This window comes from Macadamia integrifolia, chromosome 4 (assembly GCF_013358625.1).
Source record: "Macadamia integrifolia cultivar HAES 741 chromosome 4, SCU_Mint_v3, whole genome shotgun sequence".
Taxonomy (NCBI): Eukaryota; Viridiplantae; Streptophyta; class Magnoliopsida; order Proteales; family Proteaceae; genus Macadamia; species Macadamia integrifolia.
Window position 1 is genome coordinate 24,320,033 of NC_056560.1, and position 12,342 is coordinate 24,332,374.

Genomic DNA, 12,342 nt, shown 5'->3' on the forward strand with positions numbered 1-12,342 from the left:
GGGGGGGGGGAAGGAACGGATACTATGAACCTTCTATGTAGATCTGTGACAAACTATCTAATGTACTTGACTCTTTAGAAAACAAAACTTATGATAGCTTAAACAGCACACCACATGCCTCTTTGAATGGGTACAGGGGGGGGGACCAAAGGATTACCTTCTTGATTTTATTATTATTATTTGGTATTTATTTACTTACTTTGGTGACCAAAATTGTGATGAAAAGTGGAACTCTGAACTCTTTTCACCCCCCTTTTGTAGGAAGAGGATCATTTTACAATGGCATATGGTCTACCTTTGAATGGGGAGGGAGATGAAAAATGCCTGTCTATGCTAAATGCTGTCGAAGAAACAATTTCTCGCCAGTTGCGCGCCTCTAAAGCTCTATCATCCAAAAGGGGATTATTAGAAGGTTGTTTGAACTTTGAACCATTGACAATTTTACAACTGTTTCTTTTGACTAAGAATTTGGCAATATTAATTGGCCAATGAAAACGTAATTTCATATTTAGATTTTCCCTTTGTACTATGGTTACCATTCAAGGCACTTTTTGATTGTTTATAACACTATTAGATCTGCAGCTTGCAATTAATGGCCAATGCATTGCATGCCATCACATGGTATTGGTTTGTGGAGTCAAGTGTTGAGCAATCATTAAGATTCCTCACAATATCAATCAAAGTGATTGTGACCATTAGAGGAAATCATTTGAATTTGGATTGTGCTAGTAATCAAATTTTGTATTTTAGCAATCTACATCTTGGTCCTAGCTACTAGGCGGCGGTGGCTCATGCTTTCGTTGTTCTTCCTGATTTGGGAAAAATTGTCTGGAGGAAATATGACATTTATTTCTAAGGGCTAAGGTGACCCAGAACTCAGACAAATTTAGGCTTTGATAAATGTGTTTTTCATTTATTTTCTTTGTTTTGGGTGTGAATATGCAACAAAAGAAATTCATTGCTAATGAAAAGATGCTTACAAGATCTTGTACGTCCACAAGAACAAAACAAAGATGAAATGGAAAAAACCCTTTTGCATATCCCAACAAATGATCTGCTGTATCCTGTTCTGCCAAAGATGTATAACATGGGTTAGCTAATCTGAAACCTCTTTTTTTTATTTATCCATTGTCAACACTCTACACTTTATCCCTAGTAAGATCCATTGAAAAATATTCACTCCATGTCCGTCCCCTTGAACCCTAACTCTTCACCATTTTCCTATCAACCTCCAATTCTTCACAAAGAATCTCATGGTAAAACTTAACCAAAAACAAATCCCTGGCCTAATCCTCCGAAACATTTGAGCCTGACAAGTTGGAATAAACTAAAAATTTAGCAAGCCTTTGAAGTTTGAAGAAGCCTCAAATACTCTTCCACTTCCTGATCAAACAAACTGTGCCTAAAAAGTTTTGGCAACGCACCCAATCACCAAATCATACATTTTTGGGTAGAAACCCCTTTATTTTCTGCGAGATCATAAAGTCATGGAAGGACCTTGCATAAATTCCCAATTCCATCTAACCATGCTTCCAAAACTTCACCTTCACCCTGCCCACCAATTTGAGCACAGTATGTCTCAAAATATCAGCATGAACTTATCCCAAACCCATGAGATACATACCTAAATCTCTACAATCGTATACCCATCCTTCAATTTATATGTCGGCTGATGTCTTGAATGACTGGCATTCATCTGTGCCAAAGATCTTCATTAATTGGAATTAAGAGGTTTCCTTTATTTTATTTGGTATTACTGAGATTTGATGCTATTTCCTGAAATTATAGATGCACTTAGATGGGCTTCTGTGATACGTTGACAATCTTGATTGATAATAGCAGGCTAGTTTATTTTAGAATATTCTTTTGATAATGGGATTTTCATGGTGCAGATATAGAGCCGTTACAAACAAATCCTGATTTGGAAGAAGGATTTTGCAAAGCTTTGCTCTGCCGTTTACGCTTTCGTAAGGTCTTATCCTGTGTTTACTACTTTACTCTCCTTTCTCATTAGTTCTGTTCTGGAGATGGATTCTATTATGTTCCCTCATGTTGCGCTCATGTACATGTCAAAGTAGGATCCAATCCTTTTCAATCAATTTAATTCTTTGTAGATAAATTTTAAGATCTTATTGTCATGTATGCCCACAACTTACACTACCTTATCATTTTGACAAATAATAGCCTCAGTGGGGACCGGAGAACCCGAACTTACCAAGTTACCATAAAAGGCCAAACTTATTATCAACAGCTTTTTTTCCTCCTGTCAGGGGCATATTGAGTGCCCGCTAGAATTCCACCATAATTCCTTGGTTCCTTTTGTTTCCATTCTTTTTTGCTCCTTGTTTGAACTTAGGTAATCAAACATTTTGCAACTATGAGCCGATGACCTTATTTTTTCCCTGCAGAGGTGTTTCAAATGATTTAAAATTTGATGCTTAATGTAATGTTCTCAATGATATGATATTAAAGTATGTTTAAAATTTTTCCTCTTTAATTCTTCTCCCAATGTCTTGTCTTTTGCACCAAGTGTTTTTTGCATAAATATGGAAAGAAATTTCTCTGGTATAACATGAATGAGCCATGTCAAGCATTTGCTTGAGTTGGTAGTGTGAATTCAATTTAAGGATGATACAAAGGATGGAGATGGATAAAACCCAAAGGAGGTTCATTTGTTCTTTTCCCTTTCTTCTCTTTCCTAGTCTCCATGCTCTACATGTCCTCCTAACTCCATAGTCAGCTTGGTCGTCCCCCGCTTGACTTATTTTCTATATGCATGGGATGGTCCACAGCTGTCAGGCGACCCAAGGCGTTGGAGGGGCACCTAGGCAACAAGGCACATGACTAGGCACCTTAGGTGTGTAGTATATGGGTATATTGTAATATGGCGATGATTATTTTATATAATTATACTTATATACAAGTACATAGAAGCCATACCGATGCAGTATGACACAATTTTGCTAGTAACTACATAGTATGATAAAATCAACATATAATGAACAATGTATAGGATGTAATATAAGCATATTCATCGAAAAACAAAGTAATAAACATTAATCAACGTAAACTCATGAATTGTCAACAAGGTGTGTTGTCGCCTTGGACCCAAGAAAGAGCGTGGCTGCCTAGGTGGTGCCTCGCGATGCCTTGACAAGTGACAACTATGGATAATCAGTTTGTCTTCGCTAAAAGAAAGGATAAAACCATCAACCTCTCTCTCTCTCTCTCTCTCTCTCATGTGTGCACGCACACGAGTGAAGAAATGCCAAAATGGGTGTGGTTATTAGAAGGTGAGTGTTACTTCAGTTTTTCAATTTGTAATAGTTTTATTGGTCCATTAGATCTTTTTCACTTTTTTGGTAGAATTGGCCTTTTGATGCAAGTTAGATAAACGATTTGTTCGCCAGGACGTCAGTCAGTTGTGAATCTCTTTTCTAATTGAAAGAAGTAATCTTTTTTTTCCCTTTGGAAAAGTGTGCGGTTGATCCTTTTGGTGTTGGGCATTGCAAATCCTACCCCTAAATCTATGCTCTTTTCTATATCTGAGTTCTCTATCAGGTTTTCTTCTTTGTTGTTTCTTCTCTTGTCTCTACTCTTGGGTTGCTGCTGTTATTGAATTTATGTTACTTTTGCTCCTATTATTTTGCTGCTGGGTTAGTACTTCTTCTGTTATCTACATCAGATGCACATCCAATTGAATGGCTGATAATGCATGACAAGGGTATGTGTAAAGCCCATACATGTACAATGTCTTCCTTTCACAATTTCTGAAATGGCTACAAACAATGGATGTTCCTAGGTTGCTGAAAGAGTAAACTGTCAAAACAGTTAGTAAGACTATTTAAGATGCGGATTATTTGGTAATTTGTTGTTTGTCATTGTGGTAAGTTGTATGATTAGACCACCCTACCATCCTAAGTGGGTAATTGAGTCTGAGTACGGCAGGTTTGGAATTACAACCCCCACCCCAATAAAAAAAAAAAAGAGTAAGTTATAACTTTTCTTGTGATAGATAGGTTATAACTTGTTTTATTTATTAAAAAAATTTTGTAAGGACGTCCCGGGGTCTGGAATTTTCTTGATTTTAAACAAAGTTTCTAATTATGTACTGGGTTGGAGAACTGGTTAACAGTTTCTATCTCTAAACAAAAAGGTTTAATTGGGCTTGAGCTTCTAACCAAATTTGTTGATTTAGTATGCTGCAACCATGAGATAGTGCTTTTGAGTCCAGCTTATCCACAATCAAATTAAAAGATGAATAAAAGTCTAGAGTTTGTCACTTTGGGAGGTTATGATTGTAGATGTGCTGAGGAGTACAAAATGTCCTTGTCTACCATGCTTCGGTATTCGACTTTTAATTAATTTAATATTTAAACAATCAAGTCCTATGATATGCTTTCTCCCCTTAACTTCTCCTAAGCGTCAAGTTGTGTATATTTTTATTGCTTTTGCAACTTGGCATTGTCTATGTAATGTAATGTAAGAATGGCCCCATGCATTATGCATCTGTATCTTATCTATAGAAAACTTGACCTTTTTTACTTTACTACTTTCCTAATACATTTTTCTCTCATCTCCACTGTATTCAGCACTTTTACCATGTTCTCACATGTATGAGGAAACCTCAAGGAAGAGGTTTGGAGTTGGCAAGGAAACATATTGCCTCCTGCTTATCAGAATTGGTAAACATTCAGAAATCTATGCAGTTCCTTAGGTCTAATTCCTCCGGGTCTTGTCAAGATGATATTGGAGATAGAACAACAGCTTCTGGTTGTCGACCTGTTGGATTTGATGGATGTATAAACAGTAGATTATCAGCCCCCACTCCTCCGCGTGCAATTAAAATTTTGAGCTGGAAAAAGGTGAGGTTATGGCTAACTTACACTAATAGAAAATTTTCAAGTTAAATTTATAATGAAATATTTCCATTCTTGTGCCAGGCTATTGAGTATTTTGAGAAGCTTCTTCATGACCTAGACATTATTTGTTCATTCTCTCTGGATCCATCATTAGAAGTTATTTTGCGCTTTGTGGTTCAATTCCAAAAAACTCAACCTGATTTGGTTGCAAGAGCTTTTCTGCAGGTCAGCTTATTTGCCTCCTGCATTTTCTTATAGTTTCTCCTTTCGAGTGTAGCTGCTTTTCGTTTTCACATGTTAATCCCTGCAACCAGTGTCTTCTCAATCTTATTGATATTGCTCCTGCGTCCTGTGTATAGCTGACAATGCATTGTATTCATATCTGCATGTAGAGTTGTAAATTATCTGGTCCTTAATCTTTGCCACTTCGATTCCCTGAATATGTAAAGTTTAACATGTTATATTTGTCAATAGATTGTGATGGACTGTGGAACTCCTCTTGCATATCTTTGTGTTCAATTTACTTCAAAATGTTTTCTCTTGTCTATTCCTTAGCCCCCTAGTTAAGTATTAGTATGTGCTAGTACTGTTTAATAGTAAAATCTCACACATATGCTTTTGCACCTTGGCAACTAATGAACAGCGTCTACTAGTTCAAGATGGGAAACTTTATGGACGTGTTCTTATCTTTGATGTGATCTCCAGAGCTGCTGCATTACCTGAAATCTCAAATATTCATGGAGTTCAGAAGAATGAATTGATTGTACAGCTAGCGCAGGTGAGTGTTCAATTTTCTATTTTGAACATATGGTGCTCCTTGGATTGTTTTCATGTTATGGAATCTTGTACGGTTATGTAATCAGTGACAACTTTACTGGGTTCTTCATCTCATTAGGAGATTCAGGGATCTTAGCTCTCAAGGGGAGTTAATCTTTTTCATAGGGTGGGGGGAGGGTGAATAAGGATGTTTTGTACTTGTATCCTATTCTTGTAGTACCTCTTTGAGGTTTTCCTGGTTTTTCCCTTGTTGTATTATATTTCCTGCACCCTTGTTGCTTTTTTCCAATAAAATTTAATTGTTACTTTTTTTGGGGGTGCCGCATGGTTTAAAGTATCTTCGATACCGATACGATACCCTCCGATACGTATCTTAAATTTAGCCGACCGATACGATGCACATCGATACGATACATGAAATTTTTAAAATCCTTTCCTTTCGATATATATCATACGATACATACCGATATGCATCAATACACCACCAATACACATCGATAAGATACGATATGCTCCGATACGACTCTATGGAAAATATAAAATCGAGGTGAAATATACGTTTCGGTATGTATCGGTACGTATCGGTGAGTATCGGTACGTATCAGTATGTATCGGTATGTACCGATATAGTGCGCTACGGTCATATATTGGCCAAGATGGATAAATTTTCAGAAAAACACGATTTTTTGAGGGGTTTTTGTTCCAAAGTTGCTTCCAGCCATATTTCTCTCTAACTAAAGTGGAAATCAAGGTTGGGAACAAGGATTTTACATTATGAGACAACTACAAACCTTGAATTCTTAGTGTGATACCCTCAGTTTAGTGTTTATACATAATACATGTTATCAATAGCTTTCTTTAACAAATTATTTATGCAAAAGTGTTTAAAAAAATGTTTCCTATCCATTTATGTGTGTATCTTTAGCGTATCTTAGCGTATCTCTGGTACGATACGATACAATACCCTCCGATATGTATCTTAATTTTGGCTGACCGATATGGCGACCGATACCGATACTTTAATCCTCTGGGGCGTGGGAGAAAAACTTAATTTCCAGATTGATATATTCACCCTATTTGGTCAACTTTTTGGCCAAAAGGTTCCTTTATTGACCCATCAAGTTTTGGGTCCCAACATCCATGAATGTGTTGCACACATACAACAGAGAGCCATTTTTTTTTTAATATTTCCAGCTCCATGAGTAAGTTTTTTTCGGTTCATCTGACTTTGATGACATGGTGCTGCAGCTACTGATCAATTTACTTAAAATTCTTTGTACAAATGCTGCATGGCAAAGACGTAAACTTGGGAAGATTTTACAAGATTGGAGTATTATCTCCATGCAGGTTTGTGCTTATTCGTTAATCATTACATGAATATATTCTGAATTTTTTTTGGGTGAATAAATAATTCATTACCAAGCGAAAAGAAAAAGACTTACAGCCCCAAAAAATGGGAGGGGGGAGAGAACAAGACCAACTTAGAGAGAGTAGCTATTCCTGATGCTGGAGCTGGGCAGCTCCCAGGAATTTACAATATGACTGTTTCTAGGGGAGAGGTTACAGGTGGAGGATATCTGGGAAACCTTGGTCTTGACATCAAAGAAGATAGAGCTCCAAATCTTATCAAGAGAGTGAGAGTTGGAGGTCCATTTCCTATGATTTCTTTCCATCCAGGTCTGATGCAAAGGCAAGCTTTCCCATAATATTACAAATAGATTTTCCTTGGAAAGTCATATCCATCCAATATTCTGAACTTGTACTCTGTTTTGCAGTTTTGGTGTGAAGTTATGTGGTCGTCTCATGTTTTAGTTTCCTGTCTAGATCCACTTGGATATTGTCAAAGCAGGAAACAAATTATACACAAATGTTTGTCTTCAGTTACTGAATCTGGTATAGAAAAAGCAAGTATTGAGGTTGAACATCTTTAATTAATGAAGACATGTTGAGGGAAACTCTTACAAGTCTGGGATTTTAGGACAGGCACAACAGGACTTAATGTCTAAGATGTCCGGTAAAGAACAATAGTCTGGAATTTTAGGACAGGCGCAACCGGACCCTAAGATGCTTAGTACATAATATTGAAGAGAAAAAGTGTTGAGATTGTGTAACTGTTACATTCACTTTACTTTTCCTTTTCCTTGTCCTTGCTTGGATCCATGTAACTGACCCTATAAAGTTGGGCTAAGGCTTTGCTGTTGTTGTTGTTGCTCAAAAGCATTAATATTATATTAATTCGTACAAACAGAATTAGTTGATAGACATAATAATTTGGTTTCTCTAAGATTCCAATTTTTGCCATCTCTCTCCTCCCCACCCCTGACCTGGAAGTCAGCTGTGCGACTCAAGATCACTATTTCACTCCACTACTTCCGATTTTATTTATTTATTTATTTATTTATTTATTTTTAAATTATGTCTGCTGAGAAATTGTAGATTTTTTTATTGTTGGTTAGAAGAAAATAAAAAACATCATGTCTAACTCTCAGTTTATGTTATGGCTGTGATATATGTTGTTCTCAGCTTGAGATGGCTTCCCAAAGAGACTTTGGGGATATGTCAAATATTACAGATGATGAGGTATGTTGCTCTGATATCAGCCTTATAGAATAAGCCATAAATCTAAGGTACCTGCCATGAACAGTAAGGATGGTGCACCAAGAGGGGCATCGACAGTGGATAACTCCCCACAGTTGTGGGTTTGGATGGGGGACTGACCATTTAGTCAGATTCCACTAGGAGGGATGTTTTTAAGACAGGACCAGACATCAAGCCATTCTAAGCTGGAGATTAGCAGTCCAGGCATTTGGTAGTCTGTTCCAATAGTCTAGATGGTAAATTTGCATTATGCTAAATCTGCTGGTTAATGTCCAATATAATTTAAAAGAGCAAAGGTTTCTTAAATTGTCCACTTAGGAAGCCTTGCCAATAAGAGGCCATACAAAGGCAATTTACCCCATTGATAATGGTTGTTTGTCGATCAAAAGTGCATTTTCCTTCAATGGTGAGGTGTGGAATATTACGCAGAGATTTGGAGATCTGGAGTTCAATTCCTTTCAAATTTCCTTCAGTGTTACAATTTTGACAAACAAGATTTGATGTTGATCTGGCTGGTCCAGTCGTCCAACTTGAATAGTCTGAATGATCCATTGACCTGTCTACTTTTTTTAGAAGGACCGTCAGTCCTATGGTTGGTATGACCATTGGACTTAACAGTTAGCAGCAGTCCAGACAGTCCGACTACCTTATCAAGTGGTCCATGAAAACACTGTTTAGGAGGTTTCTATTCTCAAAAACAGTCAGGAATAAAGGAGTATATGTGAATGTTTGAATGGGTTGATATCCATGGCATAGGAGATTGAGGATGGACCTATTATGGGTTCTGCTCGGACTTTGCATCTCCTTACTAGTATGCTGTTGGTTGATTGTCCTTACTGTTGACCCAACAGGTACCTTAGATTATTTTTTGCTTAAGTGTTCCATATTTTAGCATTTAGAATAATATGGATAATGTATGTAGCTTAGCCATATGTTTTACTACATTCATTGTTTCTGCAGAATGTAGCCATGAAACTGTCAAAACATCTCCTTATATGGGCAGAGGAACAAATGTATTGGATTGCTTTGCGTTTCCTCATTTTGGGATTCGAGCTGGAGCTCTATTCTCCTAGCGAATACTGCATGGTGTACTGGTATATGTACATTGTCTTGATCAAACTTGCAGAAATTGCACAGCTCAAGATGGTGACAGTCAGTGACAGTAGTGAGTATGCTGTTAAAATCTTATTTTGTGGCTTGTTATCTATGTTTATTAGGACTTATTTGGCCTAGATATGACAAAAATGCATGGCCCAGCTAAGAGAGTGGGAACCATAACTTGATGGTTGCCTAGATCTCTTGCAAAAGGATTACAAAGGGCATACCAGTGCGTGGCGGTCTGGGGAGAGTCATTATGTATGCAGCCTTACCCCCGCTCTGTGAAGAGGCTGTTTCTCGACTCGAACAGTGACCACTAGGTCACAATGGAGCAACCTTACCATTCTGCCAAGGTTCACAACGGTAAAAATGATTGGAGAAGAAAAAAATATTCTAACACCTGATCGAACAGGTTCCTATGGGTGGTCTCAGGGGGGAAAAAAACCCCTAAATGTGCAATTCCCATTCTCTCATTAGGTACTCCTTGGTGGATCCATGGAATAGTGGTCCTACAATTAACTACTAATTTTTTTTTGTTCCTTATGGCATGGGGTACCATTTTGATTGGCAATGTCATTACTTGGCTAACATGGGTTTATTAACTGTCATTAACCTTATCTTCTTGATAAGCTAAACGCAAAGGGAAGAAGAAAAGGGATCTCACAAAGGATATCATGAGGGACTCTCATATCACACCAGCAGTCATGTTCCTCCAATGTTACATATGTCTCTCTGAAGGACTTACAATGGTAATTGTTCCTATTTAAACTTAAATTATTTTAACCATTTCAGTAACACTTGAACAGATGCAATGGTGTGGGCTGAGGTCAAATTTGGTTCTTGGGCAGCATCATAGGATATATGGCGCATCTCCAAGGACCACAGGTTTGCTGATGTAAGACCTTAGGCCCACCATGCTTGAAGGCTTGTGGTTCCACAATCATAGATCAGGCCATCAGGGTTTAAGAATACAAGCCATTGTACCTGCTTCTGCTGATGTTACCGCCACAAAAAGAGTGTCAATTTTCATAGTTTCAAAGGAGTTTCAGCCTTAAATGATCGTGACATAGTTGTTTTTTCCCCTTTTGCATCACTAATGATCTTAATGTAGGGGTTACATTATCTCTTTCGCGTATATAATCTCAAATTTCCTTTTATTGGTGTCACGTCTGTAGCAAAGACAAGGAAACAACTTTTTTCCACCCTAATTTAAATGTTCTTCAATTACACCGGTTTGATCAATTAACCATATCAATCCTTTCAGATGCTTGCAGCTTTGAGGAATGAACACAAGTTTTTGGAGAGACCAAGTGCTTTCAATACTGAGCAAGAGGTATGCATGTACTGTTCTTATGTTGATTCTCCTTAATACATTTAGGTGTTCAAGGTGGAGTATTGTAGGTGGAATATCCGATTTATTTTGCAACCTAGCTGCTTGTCTAGCAAATCTTTTGTCATCACATGGTGCCTTTCCCAATCCTAGTTATTCCACTAAATTAAGGCTATATATGATAGAATGAATATGACAACCAACATTGTTTATGCATTTCTTGGTTAGTTTTATATTAAAATATAGGGCAAGAGATCATTACCTGGTCACGTGGCCCCTGACCAGCGTGGGGGCCAAGGAGTGCGCATGCGGGGTTATCAACATGAATGTGATTTTCATTTTTATTTTTGGAGGGGGTGGGGCAGTAATTTCGCACTCCCCTATGTCTGGGAAAGAGAGTGGTGAGTTTTTGCAATGACTGTGTACCTATTAAATCTGTTTCTTTTATACTTTGCCAGAGATTCATCCAACACTTTGAGCTTCTACAAAAGGCTCATGTTCCCCCTCACATATCATATTTCCTGTTCAAGGAATCTACAGTGCATGCGCGTTTCTCAGTGAGTATCCGATTGAATTGTCCAATTTCTTTCCTTTGTTTTCTTCTATTTATTTTTCTTTTTCATCACAAATGTATCTTTACTGTTCAAACAAATTTTTTTTTTCTTTTCCAAGACTCTTGTTGAGTACAATTACTTTAGAGATGCTCAAAGGATTGTGAAGGAACTGAAGAGTAGTTTCTCCGGTGATCCAGACAGACTGGCCGAACTTCAACAAATAGAGCAGGTTGCTGAGCGTAACCGGGTAGCTCTCAATGTCATTTGTCAAGTCGGGGCACGGGATCCGTCCCTTAAGATTTCTTTTGAGCTCAGCCACCATCCTTGCTTTGCGATTGCTATTGTCAAGAGATCTTAAAATTGGATAGGTGCCCAGTGGCCATGAACAATTTTGAAACCCTACATAGTTCTTCGAGGTAATCTGAACCATGTCAATTAGCGTATGTAACATTAGTCATTTAAAATAGAAAATACCCCCCTGCAATTGATATTTAAATGAAAGGAAGAGTTACATTTGGAGAAGGGCAGAAGGTATGTAATTTGTGTAAAATTACTTTTAAGTTATTGAATTCCATCAAAAAATAAAATAAAATATTTTTGCCATTGGTTTGGTTTCATACATGGTCGTGTATGTGGAGAATTGGTATTTACAGTGTCACTTTGTCTATACGAGGGCTCAAATGTCAATGCAGATAACTTTTTGCTTAATTATATCGAGGAAATACAACTCAACAAGGCCTTAATCTCAACTGTTTGAAGGGATTTCTCTAGCAATGTTTGATGGAACTCAAATTTAGTGGTCATGTTATCTATCTCATCATCTGATCATAGGTGCCAATTCTAGGCCCATACTGGCAAAGTTGGATATATATTGAATGGTTTATATGCATTGCCCATGCGTAAAATTACTACCTAAAATACAGTCATTCATCCTCCTTGTATGTTCATGCATCCTCCGATTGTTCTTCAAGGACTTCATTCATGTACACTTTTTTGGTAGTGAATTTAGAACCTTGAAGTCTACCTGTCTATAAAATTTTAATCCCATCCAAGATTTTAAATAGTGGAATTGAGATCTGGATCCAAATAAGCTCAAAATCAAATCAGATAAAATCTACTCTAA

General features: G+C 37.4%; 1 protein-coding gene across 3 annotated transcripts in view; it reads left to right on the forward strand.

Annotated features, from left to right (window-relative positions):
• Positions 1-11,836, forward strand: part of LOC122077134 (N-alpha-acetyltransferase 35, NatC auxiliary subunit) — a 19,553-nt gene extending 7,717 nt beyond the window's left edge. For 2 of the 3 annotated variants that reach the window (XM_042642947.1, XM_042642948.1), the window contains 12 exons: positions 262-412; positions 1,893-1,972; positions 4,593-4,865; positions 4,944-5,087; positions 5,506-5,640; positions 6,888-6,986; positions 8,163-8,219; positions 9,198-9,402; positions 9,966-10,084; positions 10,600-10,668; positions 11,124-11,222; positions 11,338-11,836. In XM_042642947.1, coding sequence (XP_042498881.1) covers positions 262-412; positions 1,893-1,972; positions 4,593-4,865; positions 4,944-5,087; positions 5,506-5,640; positions 6,888-6,986; positions 8,163-8,219; positions 9,198-9,402; positions 9,966-10,084; positions 10,600-10,668; positions 11,124-11,222; positions 11,338-11,577 — 1,671 coding nt within the window. In that variant the 3' untranslated portion in view covers positions 11,578-11,836. The remainder of the gene's footprint in view (positions 1-261; positions 413-1,892; positions 1,973-4,592; positions 4,866-4,943; positions 5,088-5,505; positions 5,641-6,887; positions 6,987-8,162; positions 8,220-9,197; positions 9,403-9,965; positions 10,085-10,599; positions 10,669-11,123; positions 11,223-11,337) is intronic. The other variant, XM_042642949.1, reaches the window with a different exon arrangement.
• Positions 11,837-12,342: the final 506 nt, after the last annotated feature.